At 43.4% G+C, this 22,774-nt stretch overlaps 1 protein-coding gene across 1 annotated transcript; it reads left to right on the top strand.

Annotated features, from left to right (window-relative positions):
• The first annotated feature begins 13,246 nt into the window (after positions 1–13,246).
• LOC308627870 (uncharacterized protein) lies at positions 13,247–15,211 on the top strand. The gene is made up of 4 exons (XM_081254318.1): positions 13,247–13,342; positions 13,487–13,592; positions 14,494–14,714; positions 14,958–15,211. The coding sequence occupies exons 3-4, from the start codon at positions 14,535–14,537 to the stop codon at positions 15,171–15,173; spliced, it is 396 nt and encodes a 131-aa protein (XP_081110444.1). The 5' UTR covers positions 13,247–13,342; positions 13,487–13,592; positions 14,494–14,534; the 3' UTR covers positions 15,174–15,211.
• Positions 15,212–22,774: the final 7,563 nt, after the last annotated feature.

The raw sequence follows: 22,774 nt of genomic DNA, 5'->3' as shown, positions 1-22,774 counted from the left end.
CAGAGTTCAGAGCTAAATGAGTTGGCCTGGTTTGTATTCTCGGGAAACATTGGCGCTTTGGGGGAAATCCTACTGAGCTCACTTTTCATCCGCTTGAGCCCCCCAGACCATGTTTTCACATATACCCATCTCCAGGCTGACATCACTGGTGCAAAGGAGAAGCATAGTTATTCCTCTCCATTTTCTACTTGGGAAGATAAAGATGTCAAAAGGGACACAGACACAGGAGGAAGAGCAATGAAACTTCCTCTCTGAGGTCAGTATCTCCTGAATCCCTGGAGGCCATGATTTCTGATCAAACAGTAATTGCGGCTCTGAGTTACTTCTGCTTTAGGGACCCAGAACGGTTTTCAGTTCTATTCATGGGCACTGCCCAGTTACACTGGGCTGCATAAATGTATGTAATGCAATGCAGGAAATGTAACCCGGGAAGAGAGAGAGAGAGAGCTTTGGGAGCACCATGGTGTGTTAATTTGGGGCAAATTAGGACATCCTATAGGGGTTGGATATATGCGACTGGAATTCTGGAAAGGTCTGGGTTGGGAGATTTTTGGTAGTTAAAACATGAGGATAAAAGAGCTTGCTTGCGGAGAATGGAACCCTGAAAGCCTATGGGTAGAGGGGGAAGAGAAGCCCATTGAAGTGTGAGAGGAATGGTCGTGAAGCTGGTGAGAAGAACTAAGGGAGAGAAGGATGTGAGAGAAATCAATGGCCAAGGGAGTTTAAAGATGGAGAGAAAGTAGCTTCAAATGTGAGCAGATGGATTAGGGAAGTGACAGTTGAAGCATGTCGATTGTATTTAGCATGAGTAAGGTTCACTGATGGTCTTGGAAAGAGCATATATCGGTGGCATAGAGGAGACAGAAGCCAATTCGAGCAGGCTGAGGAGTGAATGAGCTGAGGAAGTGGCTCACGTGAATATGGCTAAACAGAGTCACCCAAGATTTGAAACCAGATGAGGCAGAGACTTCTCTCAACCACATAGTGAGCAGGAGTGTAAGAGGCAGCTGGAAGGCTGTGGCGAAAGGACCATATTCACTTTGCTGTTTGTTCATAACCTACTTTCGCTGAATGAATAAAATCATATCTTTAATAAACTGAGGGAGCTTTCTAGAGATATAAACTTTGGTATGGAGAAGATGCAGCTAAGTGAGCAAAAGCCATCCGCCCAAATTAGAACTATCAGAAGAAAAAAGTCTTGCCAGGCACAGTGACACACAAGGAGCTGATCAGGAATCAAAGAACTAAAGGGTAAAATGTGGTGAGGGATGTGCAAGTAATCCAAAGGTCAGGGAGGGAGATAAGATGGTCTCTGCTGCCTTGTCTAAATGCAATGAGCTCTGAGACACTCGGCCTCTCTGAATAATCAGCACCCGTCTTAGATGATCTAGAGAACACAGAGGAGATGAACAAACTGCAACAGACAATCCTAGGACTTAGATTCAGAACACAGAGAACATGGGACTTGTAGTATTATTATATTTCAAATACATTGATTTTCTTTGTGTTTTAACAAATATCAATGATTTTATAATCTTTCTGGTTTTAAAAATTGAGTACAGGGCCTCCCTGGTGGCTCAGTGGTTGAGAGTCTGCCTGCCAATGCAGGGGACACGGGTTCGTGCCCCGGTCCGGGAAGATCCCACATGCCGCAGAGCGGCTGGGCCCGTGAGCCATGGCCGCTGAACCTGCGCATCTGGAACCTGTGCTCCGCAACAGGAGAGGCCACAACAGTGAGAGGCCCGCGTACCGCAAAAAAAAAAAAAAAAATTAGAAGGCAGGCCTGACTCACTTTGCTGAACTTAAAGCCATGTGGCTTCTTTGGGGACTGGGTCTGACTGTGGAAAGTCCTTAATGCCTGTAGTGGCATTTGCCGTTGAGGAGTTTTCTGCCATTGTGGCTGTGAAACCAGACCCCCAGTTGGGAAGGGGCCTCCTAACAACCCGGTCACCTTGTGTCGGCTGTCACAGGACCCTGAGATCCTATCTCCTGCCTTCTGGACCCACCACCTCCTGGGACCTGAAGTGGAGCCCCACCCCTAATGCCTACCAAGAAAGTTTTTGGGAAAATAATGTGAAACAATGATTTTATTGTTTTTGTTTAAAATAACATATTTATTATAAAAATTCAAATAATATAGAAAAGTACAGTAAAAAAAGTAAAAAAAAAAAACTCACTATGAATCCTACTGCCCAGAGACAACCATTCCCAACATTTATAAAGCATCATTAGAGACTCTATTGGTATGTGAATAAATAGATAGAATGACTGAAAAAATTTTATAAAAATAGGATTATACTCTGCACATCATTTTAGATGAAAAAAATTAATATTGTTTTACTTGAATTTAATGTTAGAAGAATTAAAGCAAAACTTAGAAATGACTAAATTGGTTGGTTGTTTTTTTTTTTTTTTTTTTTTCAGTACGCAGTCCTCTCACTGTTGTGGCCTCTCCCGTTGTGGAGCACAGGCTCTGGACGTGCAGGCTCAGCGGCCATGGCTCACGGGCCCAGCCGCTCCACGGCATGTGGGATCCTCCTGGACCGGGGCACGAACCCGTGTCCCCTGCATCAGCAGGCGGATCCCCAACCACTGCCACCAGGGAAGCCCTAAATTGGTTGTTTCTTCACCACAAGTTCTTAAAAGAGTCTTTTAGAATTAAAAAAAAAGAATGAAAAACATTAGAAGATTGAATTTGCTATGCTTTAAAAAAAAAGACAATTTTCAATTTTAAGTAATATCTATTGATCTTCTGCTGTGAATGATGAGGAATTACCCACTCTTACATTTTATCCCATGCCCAACTCTGTCTCTTGACTTTTATTATATTCCATTGTTACTGTTTATCTCACTTCATTTTGTTCTCTGACTGTACTTCCTGCTGTTGTTTAGTTTTAGCTCTGTATTTAATGAACTCAGTGCTCACCCCTTCATGTTACCTCAGTGTTACAGGTTCAATTGTATTCTCCCCAAAAAAGGTATGTTGGAGTCCTAATTCCCAAGTACCTCAGGGTGGCCTTATTTTAAAATAGAGTGTTTACAAGGGTGATCAAGTTAAAATGACGTTGTTAGATTGGGCCCTAATCCAGCATGACTGGTGTTCTTATAAAAGGGGAAATTTGGACACAGATATGCACAGAGGGAAGACCATATAAAGAGACATAGGGAGACCACCATGTGAATATTGGAGTTATGCTGCCACAAACCAAAGAACGTCTGGGGCTACAAAAGCTGGAAGAGGCAAGGAAGGATCCTTCCTTAGCTCCTTCAGAGGGAGCATGGACTTGCCCTCACCTTGATTTCAGAATTCTAGACTCCAGAACTGTGAGACAATATCTTTCTAAGCCATCCAATTTGTGGTGCTTTGTTATGGCAGCCCTAGGAAACTAATGCACCTAGGTTCTCTATTCTAGAATTTATTTTGACTCCTTGCTTGGTTGGATAGATTTAATTCAAAAGTTGTTTTTTGATAAGGCTCCTGGATGCTTTATTCCCTAAGGTTTTGCATGCCTGAGAATGTTTTTCTTTATACTTGAAGGATAACTTGGCATGTACACAACCCTTGAATTTACTTTCCTTCAGACCTTTTTAGATGTTGGTCCTCTGTCTTTTGGCATTGGAAAGAAGCCTGAAGAAACTTGATTTTTCTCTCTTTATATGGTTTATTAACTATCTGACTATCCATGTGAGATTTTCTTTATCCTTGATGTTTTATAACTTCAGTAGGATATATTCTGATGTTGAAGAGTCTATATCAGTTTTTCTTGGAATGTATATGTCCTTCGTGATTTGTAGGTTCAAGTCATCTTTAAGAAAGTTCTCTTCAATTTTATTTTTGAAAACAATTTATACTTAATTCCTTGTATTCTCCTTCTTCAGAAACGCATATGCTTCTTCAGAAACGCATATGCTCCTTCAGAAATGCCAAGGATCCCATTGGTCTTCTATAACAATGGCAGTTTTCTCTAGAAACATTAACAAATCTTGGTTTTGTTGTTGCTGTTCATTTTGTGTTATTTCCCAGATTCTTTCCACTATGGTTCAAACTACAGTCAGTTATTTGTATCCTATTTTCTGTTGCATCTAATGGAGATTCCATCTTTATCAAGGTTTACTCTTCCATTTTTATCCTGAATATACTAGCTTGCTTTTTATCTTTTTCTTTCATTTTTAAAATCACTTCTTTGAATTCTTATGTCTTCTCTTTAGGGTCTTTTTCTAGAAAGATAGTGTTATCTGAAATTTCTTTGAGAATATAGAAAATTTATCTGAACATCTTTTCTGTTTCCTTGGGTAATTCTTCTTGTGATATTTATTTTTTAAGCAGCTTTTGTGTATATTCCCTTTCTCTACAATTTCTATGTGTAAATCCCATTATGGTTTCTTTTTGATTATTACTTATCATTGAATGAGGTCTACTACTGGCTGAATAATAATATGACAAGTAGAGAAGTTGGTGGGGGAATTAAAGTCCTTCAACTTTAACAGGTCTTATTGTCTCCCACACCCTTTCAGTTATTTCTTTTTCCTTGAGGACCATCTCCTCTTAGCTTTTAGTGTTCTGGAAAGCCATGTGACTTAGACTCATAAGCTTCCTGTGGTGCAATCCAGCGGTCCCTGCCTCACTTGAGCCATCCCCTTGCATCACCCCACGCACTGTTGTCACACGTCTCTCTCTCTGGAGGCGAGGTCAGCAAGGTGATTCCTGCAGCCCTACCTCCCCTGCCACTCTGCAGGATGAATCCCACTCTCTACAGGACATTCCACAGTCTCTGGAGGCAGCCTGTGTTACATCTCAATGATGGAATAAAGATGTCATCAGCCAACCTTCCACCATGGACCTTTGGAAAGATATGGGTCCTACCATGGGTCCAAGGAGGCACCTGGCATCTCTCTTCCCTATTCCAGTTCTGATCCCACAGTAATCAGCAGGTTTACTCATGGTTTTTCATTGACAGGTTTGGTCCTTCCTTGTCTCATTGAAAACAGAGGCCTCCTCCCTCTATTTTTCATTTCTTTTGCTTTGTTCATTTGGTTTCATAAGAGGAGAGTGGAATAAATATTTTACAGGAAGCTTCTGGTCTTGAAATGCTAATTGATAATAGAATCTATTTATAGCTTGGGAAGATTTATCCATATTATATTTATATATGAATATATTATAAATTATAAATAGGAACATGATCTATTTTTCCATTTGTTTATATTCTTCTGCTATCTTAGTTTTAAAAGTGTCCTTGTTTATATCATGAATAGCACTCCTTAGATTCTCTTTGTTTTCAAAATGAAAATATCTTTATGACTTTTATTAGAAAAATAGCACATGCTCATTGTAAAATATTAACCAATACTAAAAAGAAAAATCACAGTGAAAATCACCTAAAATCCCACCATCTATACATAACTACTATAAAATTTGTGTAATCATCTTTTGAGACATTTTCTAAGTGTACGTAAATGTTTCTGTAATTTGAGAAAATGAGGTCATAAATGCTGTTTTGTAAAGTTTTAAGATTATAAAAGTTCTGTGTTAATACATTATCAATGGAAGAAATTCAAAGGAAGCAGAAAGCCCCTCCTTACTCTCTCCATCCTCTTCCCCTCTCTTGGGAAAAGCACTTGTCTCAGACTTCAGGCCTCTCTCTGTTATTCACTTACATACATTTATAAACACATGAAACATATATGATTTTTGAAAACATGAATTAGAACATACTGAATATGACTGAAATTCTAAATTTGGTATTTTCTTCTTTGTTATTATTGTGAATAGGATCTCATTTTTAATTAATATTTCTAATCAGTTCAAAAGAATTAAGCTGTGTTTTGAATATACACTGCATCTTATATTCATCCACTTTACTCAACCGTTTTATTAATTCATATAAAGCCTCCACAGGGCTACAGTGGCCAGACGATCATTTTAGGTGGCTGGGGTGAAGGTGGGACTCATAGGGCTTCCTGTTTTGCTACTATTTTTAATAACAATGTCTGCTTTGCATTAAAGATAAAACCAGCTCTGTTTTAAATAGCTCTGTATTATGTTATTGTAATATATTTCTATTCCTCTTTTTTAAAATGAAAAGTGACTATTGAATTTTATCAAGTGCTGTTTCAGCATCTGTTGAAATCATCACATTTTCATTATTTAATCCAGTGAATGGGATTATATTTTATTGTTATTATTAATAATAGTTGCCTTTGTGTCAAACCTTTCAGTCATTCTTGGGAGCCTCTTTGGCCATAAATAAATATTAATGAAATTTATGTATATTTTAATGTGAGATTTGTGGGTGGCTTTCATCTATAGGTGAAGATTCCCTAGACCATGCTTCTTACTCTTTTTATCACTATTGTCCCCCTAATAAGAATTTTTTTCCTTAATTGTCCCCCATGTAATTTTAATTCCACAGATACACTATCTATCTGTATTTGTACTGTTTGTATATCTGCACTTCCTACATAAAAAAGAGTAAGATTCTAGGGCCTCCCTGGTGGCGCAGTGGTTGAGAGTCCACCTGCCGATGCAGGGGATACGGGTTCGTGCCCCGGTCTGGGAGGATCCCATATGCCGCGGAGCGGCTGGGCCCGTGAGCCATGGCCGCTGGGCCTGCGCATCCGGAGCCTGTGCTCCGCGACGGGAGAGGCCACAACAGTGAGAGGCCCGCATACCGCAAAAAGAAAAAAAAAAAAAAAAAAAAAGAGTAAGATTCTTTAGCCCCTTCAAGAACCAAATTGCTCCATTGGAATACATGGAGCTGTCACCCCATTGTGAATACATGGCCTGTAGTATTCTTTGTTTGTACATTACCTTTATTAGCTTTCAGGATCAAGCCCTGTGTATCTTCATATCTTGGAATGAACTATGCAATAGGTCACACTTTTCAAGGTTCAGAAACAATGTATGGAATAGCAGAGCTGCTTTAAGTAAAGACCAAGTCTATTCATCAGCTCCTCTCTGACCATCCTAATAAAAACAGACCAAGAAATACATTTGACCTTTGTCATCGCTAATAAAGTTAGCCCCAGGGCCTTCCAATTCCAGTTCAGTCCGTCCCTAGAGAGACTTTGCCAGGCAAGACTTTGTAAATTGTAGCCCACAAGCTCTTTTCTTCACAGCATCAATCTCAGACCCTTCAGCATGTGGATCAGAGTATTTGCAGTACTTAGTGGATAAGACAGGTTATAGGACAGGAGAGGAAACCAAGGGGTGAGGGCCTAGAATGTCATTAGACCCCTAAAGCTGTATGCATTGCTTAGCAGGAGAACATGGCAGCCATAGAGAACAAGACTCCATTGGGGCAGCTGCTTGTAAAGCCAAGAAGTGAAGACAAGGATTGACAGTACAGTAGCTGGGTTTGAACCCAGAGAGAAGAAGTGGAGGGCAGAGGTTGGAGTCACCAGCTGAGCTGTAGATTGGGATGTTGCAATAGGTATTAAAGTACACAAGGGTGAGAGCCCCAGGGTCTGTTCTCAAAGGTTTATATTGCCTGTAGCACATGCCTCTTTTGGAGCTTCAGTCCTGTCTTAAAGGGCTAGAACTCCTTGATTTCCATTTTTCAAGGGAGGTAATTAGTCTGGGAAAGTTTGGGAGGATTTAGTATTCACCCATATTGTGGTGGACACACCCTAAGGTGACCTCCAATAAATAACACTCCTGTATAATAATCCCTCCCGTTAGATGTAAGTGGAACCTTGTGACTTGCTTTTAACTAGTGTATCATGGCAAAGGTGATGGGGTGTCACTCCTTAATTACATATGATAGATACAGATATAGCTAGCTAGCTAGCTAGCTAGCTAGCTAGACAGACAGACTGGCGAGATTCTGCTGTTCACCTTGAAAAAGCAAAATGCCATGTTGTTAACTGCCTATGGAGAGGGTCACATGGCAAGGAGCTGCAGGTGGCCTTAGGACCTGAGGATAGCTAACAGTTAGTAAGAAGCTGGGGCCTTAGGCAAACAGCCATACGGAAATGAATTCTGCCAACAGCCAATGAGCTTGGAAGCAGATTTTTCCCATCAAGGCACCAGATGAGAACACTGTACAGTTAACACCTTGATTACCACCTGTGAAACTCTGAGCCAGGAACCCAGCTAAGCTGTACCTGGACTTCTGAGCCAGCGAAACTGTAAGATAATAAATACGTATTATTTTAAGCCGCTGGATTTGTGGTAATTTGTTATGCAGCAACAGAACACTGTTGCCATATATGTGTGTGTGTGTATATATATATATATATATATATATATATATATATGATCGATCTATATCTATATACCTGGACACTTCTGGTTGAGTAGCTTTCTAAATTTCTTTCTCCCTCCCAAGTTATTGGTTTAATATTTACTAGGTTAAGTATGGACTTCCATACTGTAAAAAAAAAAAAAAATTGTTCTTTTCACTCAGATGTTCAAATCTTATTAGCAAATGCTTTTGTGCTCTATTCTTATTTTTAAATTTTATATATTGGTTGGTATCTTCTTTCTCAATTCAGATTTTATTGAAATGCCTTTACTTTTCAAATACTTAGCTTTTGGTTTTATTTACTGAGTCCAGAGAAATTATTTTTTACTTTCAAAATGATTTCCTTCTGCTTTTATGGTTGTATTTTCTTCTTCCTCTTTAGTCTGGCTTGTCTTTTCCTTCCTTTTCTCATATTGTCAACTGAATTCTTTCTTAAATATTCCCTTTTATCAACCACCAAAAAAGAGAAAATTTTAAATCATAAAATTTCCTAAAAGTACTGCTTTGACTACATTCCACAGAGATTACTGTGGCATGTTTTAACCAGCATTGTTTTCTGAATAAACTCCTTTTGTGTTCTTTATTTCCTTTCCAATTCAACTGTTGACTCAGTAAGTATTTTTACATTTCCAAGTAGTTGGTTTATTTTTATTTGTTTTGGTTGTTACTTTATATTTCATTCTATTTTGGCCAGAGAACATAGCACATTTCATTTCTCTTCTTTTTGAGCTAGTAGAGATTATGTCTGTGGTCTAGCATGTGGTGTATGACACCATATGGGCAATTGCCATGGACAGTTGGAAATTATACATAGTACAAGATATCCATTAATTCTATCTCTAAGAGATTTTTTTCTCAGGGGCTGGGACAGTCTCAGGAGCTAAAGTGAGAGATGAGGAATATCTAAAACTGTATTAGCAGGGGGACTCTGGTTCCAGGCTGAGCTGGGAAGGGCACCACTCAAGTAGCCTAGGAGTGTGTTGCTGAAATAGAGGGGGAATAGTTAAGAGAATAGCTGGTACGACAGGCCAGAGAAATGGAGAAATAATGTGTCACATGCACAGTGAGGCAGGTCCAACAGTAGACAAGCAAAGACGTCAAAGAGGAGATAAAGAGTGAGAGGTGGATCTCTCTGGCATATTTTGGGGTGGCATTTTCTGCTACCCTTCAAGGTCAAGAACAGCACACTGTAGAAGAGCCTGAAGTTAGGAGGAGCCGGAACACTTGTTAACTTCCACAGCCTCTGCACTGGCCCTGGAGGCCTGCCAGACTTTACCTTACTTAGGAAAAATACTCCATTTGATTAATCTGCCATATTTGCATTTCTATTATTATGCAGTTGAATTCAAGCCTCACTGAGGATAGGACAGTAAAATTTCTTACTATAATTGTTTTTCTAAAATGAAATTTTCTTGTATTTATGCCTATTTTTGCTTTCTGCATTTTATAACTATATTTTAGGGTCATATATATTCAATGTTCCTAATATTTTAGTATTAAATATGTCTTTTCTATTATATGATGATCTTTTCATTCTTTTGAATACTTTTTCCTTTTATTTGGTAGGCAGTGAAAAGCAAAAAAAAAATTTTCTCATAGAAGAGAGTTAAAAGTTCTGATTGTTAGGACCAAATGTAGAAAAGGAAATGTTTATTGTTTGTTTTAAGTTAATTGCCCATTACTGCTTAAAAAAATATATAACTTACCACACATACTTACGTGCAAGATACAAGTAAGCAAAAGACATAATGGAAAAGAGATAAGGAAATATAAAAATTAAAATAAAATATGAACCCAGGAAATGACTAAACATGATAGTAAATGAATACAGTCAAAGTTCTTCTACTGTATACAAAGCACCCCAGTTCAGATCGATCGAAAAAAAAATCCGTTAGTAAATTATGAGGTACACTCAAAGGTTTTTTTAAAAGAAAAAACCTGGAAAGTTAGATGACTATTTCTATCAAAATCAAACAGAAAGAAGGGAAAGGAGGATTTCTAGAATCACGAGTGACCTCTGAGGGCCCCTCATCTCCTCAAGCCGGTTCTCCCACAGAGAGGGGGCCACTGCCCCCAAATGCCTCGGCTCTAAGGTGTGCTGTCAGGGGTCCCTGGAGGCTCCCCTTGTAGTGAGTACAAACCTCAGTCCACCAACTCAAGTGAAGAAGAAACAGAAGCTTCTCTGTTTTCCTTGATGCAGCTGAACTTCTAGTATAGTCTCCCAGGCCATCACGGTGTCCTGACTCATCCCAGCCATATACGGCCCGCCCCCGTTTCCTCCGGGTGTCTAGTTCTGGAGGACTTCCTGTGGCATGAGGATGGCACAGCAGGTGCTCCTTGGTTGCTATGGGGACGCAGGGTCCCTGGGGACTGAGCACCCCTCCACTGCTGTGCTGCTCTTGAGTGCCTGCAGGTCACCCTGCCAGGCCATGCCAGGCTCTGTCTGCCTTGACACACTGCACACTCCCTCCCTTCTATGGGGTCTTGGCACCTCTCTGAATGGGATTCTATGTGGAAAATGAGGCACAGGCCCCCTGGTCTCAGATCCTACATGTTCATTCAGGATTTTGCTCTCTCCCTGGGGCTCTGCTCAGGACACAAGTCCCCGAACCCTCTTGTCCATGATCCACTAACATCTAAGATGGGGGCAGCAAACAGTCTAGATCCAGTTCAGGAGGTTTTTATCTGGCTCAGACAGTATTTAAAGATTCTTTTGAAAAGATTATGAACATCTTTTTAAATGAGAGTTTTGGCTTTTAGATCCAGCTACCAATTTACAGGAAATGCAGAAGACAGAGGAAGTATGATAGATAACACCAACAAAATCCAGACTGTGCAACACTACACGATAAAGGACCTGGCTTCATTAACAGATACATCGCAAGAGTCAAAAAGGTGGGGAGCAAACCTAGAGATGAAAGGAAACTTAAAAACATCAATCACTTGCACTGTGTGGGCTTTGGGTCCTATTTCAAACAAACTATAAAAATAAAATAATATAAAATAAACACTTATGACCACCACGAGAAAACTGTAAATTTTAACACTGACAGGCTATTTGATTGGAAGTTATTGGAGTTTATTTAGTGATGATATTGTGTTATGGTTTAAAAAAACATGAGTTCTTATCTTTACAAAGAAAACGATGAGTCTGGGATTTACTTCAAAATCATTCAGAACTGGAAAAGGGTGGGGTTATAGAAGAAACGAAATTAGCCATGAGTTGACAATTGTTGAAACTTGGTCATGGGTACAAGGAAGTTCATTATACTAGTTTGCCTAATTTTACATATGTTTTGAAATTTGCCATAGTGACTTTCTTTTTTCTTTCTTTTTTTCTTTTTTTCTTTTTTTTGAAGGAGACCTTCCACTTAAAAATTCTGATTTTGGATTCTTTTGGAAAAATGGAAATACCTGGTAACACTAGCCCAGACCTCCACCGTGTAACAACCAGCCGAATTGAGAAGTGTTACAGGAACATGCCGTCCAGGGAACCACAGACCCCACCACTCCCTGGTGTCCTTAAAGCCCACTTCCTGTATCTGTGCTCCAGCCTCAACATCAGCCTCTGGTTTGCAATCCATAGGAACTTTCCTTTCCTTCCTTCTGGGCCTTCACTCTCCTTCACTGGGCCCAGCCATCACGGGTCAGGTCGGGCTGGGCCAAAGTGGGTGCTTGACTTTCCCTTCCTTTTCATGATGTTTTTCTACCAAATCGTTTTTCTGTGCTCTGAAACCTTTTTGGTCCCCCAAGAGTGGAGGATTTTGAAACTCAAAAGCCAGAAGGAGACACTTCTCCCTCCTCCATCCCCTCCAGGGCAGTGCTTCATATCACATCCCTTCCCTGAGGGAGTGAGAAAGAACAACCTGAGGCTTTAAAAGGGGAAACAGCAGACCAGGATGGGAAGGAAACCAGGGGGGAAATTTGGTTAAGAAGGAGATATGGGTCTTAGACATATCAGATTTGCAAATATTAAAAAGTTGGATGATATCAAGTGCCACCAAAGGTGAAGGAAAGCAGAATATCTCATAGGAATGTTAACTAATCTTTCTGGGAAGCAGATTGAAAGTGTTAAGTGATATGGAATAGGGCCAATCCTACAACCCAGTACTTGGGGACGCTGAGCCCAGAGACATTCTTGCCCAGGCCCCCAAAGAAACATGTGTGGATTTGTTCTTGTAGAATTGTTTGTAATAATGAAGATTTGGAAACACCCTAGAAGTTTTTTCATAGGAAAGTAGATAAATAAAAGGTTATATGAAAATGCTGAGTACCATTCAGCAGATAAAAGGAATGCTCTGGTCCATATTTACTTATATTAACTTGGAGCCATCTCAAAATCTCATAGTCTTGACTGGAAAAAAGTGAGAAAAGAATGACATGTTTACCAAAGACTACTTAAGCATATTTTTAAAAATATGCACAAAATAATACCAATATTGGGCCTAGATACAAATAGAAATATAAATTGGCCTGACACAAAGAATCACAAGGATGTCAGAGGAGAAAAATGAGATTGGGGATGGGGTGAAGGGGTCAAAAAAATAAAGTTAAATAAAAGTGAGCCCTGCATATGCTAATAAAGATGGTATGCATGTGGCTAATTGATCCTGAGCAAAGGAGGTCTCAGCAAATAGAAAACTAAAGCAAAACAAAACATCAGTTAATGTTTAAACTATTAACCTGATGCCTGTGGAAAGAGAACTCTGTGAATAACCAGAGGTCTGATGTGTGCCCAGAGGTGACAGAGCAGTCCTGCAGTCGCCGTGATTCCCTCCGACTGGTCTCCTGCTGGGGTCAATCCATAGCTTGGCCTTGAGTTGCTTTTATCCACAGACTTTCAGCCTCCCAGCACCGCTGACTGCTCTCAGGAAACCTGTTGGATCACGAGATTTTCCCACAGAGATCGTCACCATGGGGTATTTTCAACCTGTTATTAGCCTCGAGTTACTCCAGCAAAGTCAGGATATCCTGGGAACAAGTACTCCTCCAGCCCCTGAAGCCTCCTTTTTAATGCGCCTTCAGTACCAAAACCTTTCTCAGACAGAGTGTTATATGATGTCCAGCTTTTTTTGCTTGGGGTGTGGAGGACAGAGGTGAGCGGTTCTGGCCAGCAGCTCTGTTTCCCCTTGAAGCCCCACTCTTGGGGAGTGAGGGGGAGAAAGGGAGACGATGCGCTATTTGCTGTCTCCCGAATCCATCCTTCTCTCTCTTCCTCTTCCCCTCCCTCCTTTCCTTAGAAACATACATTCAGTGCTGAGTGTGCACAAGGCACGTGGCAGCCCCCATTGAATCTGGCATTGTCCCCTGCCCTCAAGGAGAGTCAAGTCCACGGGGGAGCAAGCGGTGAGTGTGGTCAAGCATGGTAGGGATTTGTGAGGGGCGAGGGAGCTTTGAGACCACAGAGGTGGGCAGCTATATCACATGGGAGGCTTCTTGGAGGTGGTCCTCCTTGAGCTGAGTCTGAAAGGGTAAATACAGGTAACAAGAAGGGGACTAATGGGGGAAAGGTATTCTATTGCAATGGCTGGGAGGCATGAAACAGCAGGACACAGAGGGAGCTGTCAGCAGTTCCTCACGTCTGGATTTGGGGCTCCGGAAGAGCCTTGGGTGCTAGGACTTCCCTCATGTTCTATCTCCTCCCTGAAGCCTGCAGAACTGCCTCAGTCCTGCCAGATCCCCCTCCTCTGAAATCTTGGACCAACCTTTTATAATTGCATGTTCCCCAACTGTTATGGTGTGTGTGTGTGTGTGTGTGTGTGTATGTGAGTGTGAGTGTGAAGGTTTTGTTTCCCAGTCTCAACTTGGAGAGGGGCCCACAAGCCCAGGGTTTCTCCCACCCAGTGCCTTGCATCCAGCCTTCACCCCACCGAGGGGGTGGCTCACCCAGTTCCGAGTGGGTGTACCATTCAGTGGGGAAGCAGACTGAGGCGGTGGGTAGCGGCACCAAATCCCACATAGTGCGTTGGGTTTTCAGTCTTAGCAGCTTCTGTAGGGATGTGCCTGACCAGGCTGCCATCTGGGCCAATGCCCAGGTGAATGTTGTCCTCAGAGGGAGACCTGAAAGCCCTGGTATTCAGCCTCTCAGATGGTGCCCAGTGAACCCCACCTCGCGGTTTTCATGGTCTTGTACAGTCTCCTCCCACACTGTGTCAGGATTGATCGGTATGACCGACAGAATACAGCAGATGGATGGCATATACCTTTGAGGCTAGCTCAATAAAATACACTATGACTTCTGCATTAGTTTTTGTCTTGGACTGCTCACTCTGGAAGAAGCCAGCTGCCATGTTGTCAGGACACACAAGCAGTCCTATCAGAGGTCCATGTGGTACGGAACCAAGGTCTCCTGCCAACAGCCATGAGAGGAGCCATCTTGCATGTGGACCCCCAGCTCCAGTCAAGCCTTCAGATGACAGCAGCCCCGTTCAACATCTTGAGACCTTGAGCCAGAACAGCCCAGCTCAGGTGCTCCCAAATTCCTGACTCTTAGACTGTTAGAGATGATAAATGTTTATCATTTAAGTCATGAAGGTAGGGGTAATTTGTTACATAGTGATAGATAACTAACACAAAGCACTTGGCAATACTGTGTGGCTTTTCCTGCTATGGATTTGGGGGTTTCCTGGCTGGGGTTTTGCCTCCTCTGACAGCAGAAATATTAGGGCTCCCAAAGGTCACAGCCACTCACCCCGTTCCTTCCTTCCACAGGTGTTTCCCTTGATGGGACCAATAGCCCAGCAGCAGATGCAGAACTCTCCTCTGAACTTTCCTTATCTGCCTGGCACAGAGCATGGAGAATCAGCAGCCACCACCCCACCTCCACCCTCCAGCTGGTCTCCAGTCAGGGAGGCACCGACCTTGGGCACCAGGACATTCCCAAAGAAATTGTGTAAACAAGCCTCATCAGAGCCTTCCATCCTTTGAAGCCCTCCCCCGCCAGCTTTTGTTAAGTTGGTATATGAACCTTTGCCTCTGGTTACTCAGTGAGTTACTCATTACACAGTGCTCCTGCACTCAGTGTGTGCATAAACTTTGTCTTTTCTCCTATTAATCTAGCCCCTACCCCCAACCCTCGAACCTAAATTGGTAGAGAAAAGAGTTTTTCCTCCTAATACTCTCTAATCAAAGGAATTCCCAGGGGCTATCAGCTGGGAAGTTCTGGAGCCCTTTGCACTGAGTTTGCCTTCTGGTCACGTGAACTTTCCTTAAGAACAAGCACCTCTGCAGGGCAGCTGCCCCAGGGAGTCTCAACCCCACACCCCAGCACAGGTGGCCAGGGGCCCCCAGAAACACAACTGCTGGACCTGAGGTCACAGCAAGGGCAAACTCTGACTTACAGAAGCTGCATCTCCTGGTCTGTAGCAGCTTCTTTTCAGATTTTGGCTTATTTAGCAAACACTTAGTGCTTGCTCTGTGCTAGGTTCTGTTCTAAGTACATTAAGTCATTTAATCCTCATAACAACCCTATGAGGTCAATGCTATTGTTGTCTTCATTTTACAGATAAGAATCCTAAGGCACAGAGAGGTTAAGCAATTTGCTCAAGGTCACACAGCGAGTAGTAGCAGCATAGGAATTCGCACCTGGGCAGCCCAGCTGTGCACTCTGTCCTGAGGTAAGAATTGTCCATTCGGTGATCATTCTGTGCCACTGGGGCACTGTTTCTTGGCCAGGGCTCCTGGGGCTGGACAGGGTTATGTATTTGAGTTCTGGCTACAGGGAATCCAGAGGTCCACATCCAAGCTGGGCATGGCCTCCTGAGGAAGCCAGGCTACATCCTTACTAGGGGAAACCACAGGGGGTTACCTTCTGAGGTCAACCTCTGTACTCAGTCCTGAGGGTCTGCCTGAGGCCTGCCTGGGGCAGGAGGATATCCTCTCTGACCACGCTCATTCTTGCCTTCTCCCCTTAGCTCAGCCAGGCACCTGCGGAGAGACCCTCACACTTCCCCGTCTGCCTACACCAGTGGTTCTCAACCAAGAGCAATTTTGCCCCCCGAAGGACATGTGGTGGTGTCTAGAGACATTTTTGATTGTTGAGACCAGAAGGCTGCTACTGGCACCTAGTAAGTAGAGGCCAAAGATGGTACTAAACATTCTGAAATGCACAGGATGAGGCCTCACAACAAAGGGATTACCTGGTCCAAAAGGTCAGTAATGCTGAGGTTGAGAAACTGACCTGGGCCCATCTCACAGCCTCCTTGAGGCTGAGGACCCTCCACCACACACACGTACACACACACAATCTGATTTCTGTTACGGTGGTGGTCCAGGGTCCTGGGGGTGGGGGCAACATGCATCCTCACCTCAGCATCTCTTAGAGGCCACATCAGAACATGAAAGACTCAGTTTGCACTGCAGCTACAAGTTTTTGGAAATAAGAATTTTGAGGTACTGACAAATGTAGCTGATGTTCTTTTGTATCAGGCTCTGTGCTAAGTAAGCATTTCACGTATTTTATCTTAGGAAATCTTCATAAACCAGTCTTAGATGCTATTATTATCCCTATTTCAAAGATTGGGAAACTGAGGCTGAAAAAGGTTAAGGAACTCACCCAAGGTCACACAGCCAATAGGTGACAGGGCCAGGTTTCCAGCTGACCCAGGCAGACGGATGGCACAGATGTACATACCCAGGCAAAGCAAAGATAGCAAGTTTCCAGGGAGAGCCCTCCTGATGCCCACCCTGGGCCTGCCGGAGGTCAGGGGTTTGGTGCCCTCCTCTGGGACGGAGGGATCCAGCACCACTCCACTGCACAGCTGCAACCAAGACTCTCCGAGCCGGGCAGAGAGCAGCTTGACCTGCCATGGTTCTTAAAGAGGGAGGAGTGGAGAGAAGGCAGAGGTGGGTTGGTTTTGTACAGGGATGGTAAAGACAGAAAACCCGCCGGGAAGAGATGGGCGAAGAAGGCAGGCTTGGGAACTCTTTATTATTTACTATAGCAGGGGAAAGAATGGGAAGCTTGTTTCCAAGCCATAAATGCCCTCCTTTGATCCCTGTGTATATCAGAGATAAATGAGTCACTTAGGCAGAAATTAATGATTGTTCTAATTATTACCTTAAGTGACCTTCCAGCAGTAGTAATTCTCACCACTCCCTGCAAAGTAACTGTGTCGGGGTTTGACCAGGGTTGGGGAAGAGGCTGGAACGAAGTGGGGAGAGTTTCTTTGGTGATTGGGCTCAGTGTGCAGAGAGGAAATCAGCCTCAGCTCTTCAGGCCAGAGAACAGTTAGACCCACACCCCAGCTTCTGGGCTCTGCCTTCTTCTTTGCCTTCAGGGCCCTGTTGAATCCTGACCCCACTGAGAGGGTTGGACCAGAAGTGTGTGCAGAGCTCCAGGGCCATCTGAAAGCAAGAAGTCGTTTGGTGCAAAGTTAACACGACCTTCCGCAGGCCCCTTCCCATTCAGATTCAAGGAAGAGCTTTGAAGTTTCCTTTGTGTGCGTGTTTTCATAGCCCTGATCCTGCTGTACTGGAATTAGCCTGCAGCCCTGCCCATCCCTGGAGATTTATTCCCCAACTACAAAAATCTTAGAAAAATACTGCAAGCTCCACCCACCATCCCCAAGCCACTGGCTGCTTTTTCCTCAGGCTAAAATACAAAGGAGACCTCAGAACCGCCACCAGGAGACATTTTGTACGTGTTTATAGTTTCTCTAGAGTCATTCCGATGACCCCCTAGAACCGGATCTCAGGGCGAAAGCTTCCAAGATGTGCGTGCTGGGAGGTGGGGCGAACATGGTAAGAGGAAGGGTGAGAGAACAGATTGTCCCTGAAGCTGCCAAGGGCCAGGGCAGTACCAGCAGGGTCCAAAGAGAAGAAAAAGCAGGTGGACTGAGCCTTTCCAGTCGTACCTCATGAGCCAACCACTGCACTTTGTGGAGACAAACATCAATCTCAGGAATCTTTGTTGCTCTGAGAGTCACAAAAGGGCCTCTGCTATCATATTTAGCCCAGCCCCACCAGAAGGTCAGTAAGTCGGTATTGAAGAAGGGGGGTGGGGCAGAGGGAGGGGGAGTGGAGGAAGAAGAAAGACTGAAACAGATAGACGGACAGACAGGGAGGGAGGGAAGCCCGGAATCCCAAAGCAGCCTTAGATTTTGCTTGCCCGATTTGCTTTTCAGAGTAAAGACTCTGAGCAATGGTGCCATCTTGTGGTCATGAGTAGGAATTACAACCAGTCTCTCTCTACTTCCCCCCACATCCCTCCCTCCCTCCCTTTCTCCCCCCCCCCCACCTCTGTCTCTCTCTATTGGGAACATAAATAGATCACATAATGGGAAGTACTAATAAGTGTAAGGAAGAGAAATCTAGCAGGCGAATTGTAAGGCCATTTCACGTAGTAATTGACCAGGCACAACTTTTATTAAGCGGCTGACATTTGCTCAGAGGCCTGAAGGGGGCGACGGAGCAGGCCGAGTGCGTATCCGAGGGAAGAAGGAATCTCCAAGTGTAAAGGATGCAAAGGCCTGAAGCTTCTGTGTGGATCTCCTCAGGACTGTGGTTCTAGCAGAAGCAGCTGTAGGAGATGACACACGAAATGATCTAGGGGTCTAGAGTCTAGGGGCCAAGAATAGATCTGACATGTATCCCTTCTTTGGCCAGCCCTGTTGTCAGCATCCAAAGATACCTTTAGAGAAATCCACCTGCCCAGGGCCCACAGAGCACGTGGGGAGGCCATGCTCTAGGTCCACAGTCAGGACCTTTTCTAGCTCCCATCCTTCCAAATCCAGAAGCTGACTTTCTCCCGCCAGATGGAGAAGCTTAATTAACATATGACAAGAAAATTACAATTTCTAGAGCCTCAAATAAAAGATGCCCCTAAAACTCCATAAAAATGGAACTGACCCCATTTCTTAGGGCTTCATTTCTGCTTCCTTTTTTTTTTAGAAACATTTAATTTTTTAAAAACAAAGTAATATATATTCATAGTTTAAAAGTCAATAGTTTTGCGCTGTTCATAATAAAAAAGCATCCTTTCTACCTCCTAGTCCCTTTCTCCAGAGGCAAGCAGGTCTAGTACTTTTGGCTGTGTCTTCCCCTATTTGAGAAGCTGACTTTTGATGTGAGAAATCCAACACGCTTCACTGTCTGGGCCGGTGTTTTCTTTCCCCAAATTGTTGGACTCCCTTATGTGGCCAGTGGTGATCCCACGACTCTGCCTTTGCTTATATCAAACAGTCCAGATCTCCAGCTGAACGACATGTCCACTAAGAACGCAAAGGTGAAATAAAAAAAGAGCAGCTCTTTCTGAGAGAGAGAACGCCCAAGTGTTCGAGACCTGCCTACTGGCCAGTTCGTGTTCCGGGCTGGCCTGCTCTGCCCCTTGGTCATTTCACAAATGGTGCACAGTGTCCAGGTGTGTTTTGCTCCATTTCCAGGTTAACAGAGCACAGTTTGCAGCTGTGCTTAGAAAATATCACCTGGAACATTATTTGGGGGTAGGGAGTGGGTTGCTAAGCCTTTTTCTTTATTTCTGTAGGTTTATATTCTCTGTAGGCAGGGAGCCAGTTGCTTACAAGTAAAACTGCTCCAAACTAGATTGCTATCAGAGCCCATTTGGTTTTGCTTTTCCAGCATCTGACAAGAATGAGTCAGATGCTTCCTGAGTGGCCTCTGGGTAGATGAGGTGACCGTTTCGTCAGGTTACTTGACTCAGAAGGTCAGAAATACCCGCAATAAGAAACCCTAGGACTTGATAGCTATTTTTCAGTGTTTGCATTCACAATCCTGTGCAGGGGCCCCAGTCTTTTCCCTGAGAGCATTCGGTAGCCTGGGTGGCCAGGTCAAATGACTGCTACCAAAATAAAAAAACAAAACAAAACAAAACAAGACCCACGGGAATGTTACAAAACAGTGAATTTAGTCTTTTAATTTTTGTGGTTTCGGCGACTGCTTTATTTGGGTATGTTCTTGATGGTTGATGGTTTCAGAGGGTTCTATCCAAGTGGAATTCCTCTGATGAGAAAGTGTAAGTTGTTCCTTGTAACATTCCCGGTGTTAGGGAACTTGGGCTGACTGCAGCTCCAAGCTCTTGCTCTGGGCTCTTCAGGGTCAGTGTCTTCTGCTCAGGTAAGTTTGGCAGGTAAGTTTGCTCAGGTAATACTGTCTTGTTACAGGGCTACCCAGGGGGCACCTGCCTGGGTCTGGGGAAAGGCCCTGGGAGATGCTTCCTCTCTGAGCCTGTACCTGGGCCTGTGTGTAGGGAAGGCAGGTTGATCACAGCTGCCTTGAAGCTAACCCAGCCTTACCTGGATCAGAAGCTATAATAGACTCACCTAGAGTAAAATCACTGGCTACCAGGGCAAAGCAGGACTTAGCTGTCTTCTCCCTGCCACAAGAAACAGGCCTGCCGCTGCTACCTCTCCAGTGAGAGTGAGGGTGACATTTGCCTCTGTGTGGTGTTCAGTTTTAGGAAGATGGAGGTTGGGAGCTGGGGGCACGGGGAGGCCTGGCAATTTTGACAAGGGCTTAGAGCAGGATTCTTGGGTGCTGCCCACAGGACTAAACCACGGCAACATTTCATGAGGCCAGTTTGCTGAATGTATCGTGCCCAGGTCCGTCCTGGCTTATTGTTAGTTATCAGTTACTGTTAAATTTTAAGATTACCCTTTTTCATTCTTAAAAATGTCCTGCTTTGGGGGATAAATGATGTAGCCACCCAATATTTGGGGTACCTTTGGGGAATGTATCCTAAGAATGTGTACAAAGATGTAGCTTCGAGAGATGTTTATCACAGGGCTACTAGGCACAAAGAAAAGTCAGAGATATATTATGTATCTACAATAATCCTACAATAAAGGATTAACTAAATTAGTTAAATAAATTATAGTACATCCACATAGTGGAATGCTAGGTAGCCATTAAAAAATGAAATGTAACAAAATAGTAAATAGCATAGAAATGCATACTATTAAGGAAAATTACTAAATACTATATATATGTCTATATAAACATATGGTATTATTCAAACCTAGTTTACAAAGAAAAGGAAACATATGCACTTAAAAAGACTGGACACACAAAACTGTAAAGCAATTATATTCCAATAATGATGTTAAAAAATAAAAATAAAATAAAATAAGGACTGGATGAATACACAATAAATTGGTGGTGGTTATCTCTGGGAAGTGGGGTTAGAAGTGGCTTCTATATTCTCCCTTATGCTTTTCCTGTGCTTCTAAATTTTCTACAATGAGCATATATGTTGTAGCAGAGTAATGACCAGAGATGTCTACCTCCTAACCCTCAAAGAGTCTGTGACTATGTTAGGTTACATGACAAAAGGGAATTAAGTTTGCATATGGAACTGTCACTGCTAATCAGCTGACCTGGAGAAGGTGAGAGCAGCTGGGATAACCCAGGTGGGCCCAATGTCATCACAGGGGTCTTTACATGTGGAGCAGGGAGGCAGAACATTGATGCCCTGGGAGAAAGTCTCCGCCAGCTATTGAAGACGGGAGGGAGCCAGAAGCCCAGAAAAGCCGGCGACCCCTAGAAGCTGGAAAAGGCAAGAGAACCGGTTCTCTCCTAGAGCCTCCAGAAAAGGAACTTGGCCCTGCTGACACCTTGCTTTGAGCCCAGTGAGACTCATTTTGGATTTCTGACACCCAAAACTTTAAGGTGATAAACTTGGGTTGTTTTAATCTGCTAGATTTGTGGAAGTTGGTTACAGCAGCAATAGGAAATTAATACAACAAATTTCTCTTTTAGTCAGAAAAAAAGAGATGATGATAATAAAAGTCATTTTAGAAGAAAGGATTAGAAATCGCTCCTTGTAATTTAACCCAACAGCCATCCGAGGAGGAGGAGCTAGGAGGAGGCCTGGCACAGTCTTCTTCCTACAAAAAATCTGCAGGAGGTGCCCATAGGCACGGCTGGCTGTTGTTTTGTTATTAGTAGAAAATAATAATGCAAGGGATATAACTAGATAACCCGAAGGGCTAGCAGCCTGGGAATTGTCCTACGGCAGGGCATAGTGAATTGCACAAAATCGGGCAAGAGCAACAAGTACTAGGGGTCCAGAGAGGGAGAACCAGGGAGCTGCTGCTTTTGAGAACTCTGGGACTAAGCAAGGAAACCAGACTTGAAAGGAAACCCTTTTCAAGTGAGTGGAAACTGCCAGGTGGTTCTGCTGGTGTGTGCTGGCAAATCCCATTCTGGCACCAAGGGACGGAAGAGGCGTGATGGGCACGGCTCATGGGGAGGTTTTCCAGCCCCACCCAGGGGCGCGTGTTTGCAGTCTTGCCCATTCTGGAATGTTCACTGAAGCACGCTCACGGTGGGGAGTTGCAGAGGATTCTCTCTTAGATAAAATCCTTCCCTGTTTGCTTTAAAGGAACTTTTAAGGAAATGCCAGACCCTTAGTAAAGGCTGCAGTGAAGAAGGCATCTGTAAACGGAAACAGCATTTTGTTTTTCTTTGTTAGTGGGTCCAAAACCACCTCCCTTTCTGGAACAGATAGGACTCCGTGGAGGTGGGTGCCAAGCTGGGCCCACATGCTCCACAGGACACTGCCTCAGCCCTGG

The sequence above is a fragment of the Mesoplodon bidens genome (assembly GCF_964165515.1).
Source record: "Mesoplodon bidens genome assembly, chromosome: 14".
In the NCBI taxonomy this organism is placed as follows: domain Eukaryota; kingdom Metazoa; phylum Chordata; class Mammalia; order Artiodactyla; family Ziphiidae; genus Mesoplodon; species Mesoplodon bidens.
This window is presented reverse-complemented; position numbering and strand designations above follow the sequence as displayed.

Excerpts from the sequence above, each read along its gene's own strand:
- LOC308627870 (XM_081254318.1), top strand. The coding sequence starts at position 14,535 with ATGTTGTCAGGACACACAAGCAGTCCTATCAGAGGTCCATGTGGTACG. Across the intron at positions 14,715-14,957 it reads GCCAGAACAGCCCAGCTCAG|GTGTTTCCCTTGATGGGACC; the intron begins GTGCTCCCAAAT and ends TTCCTTCCACAG.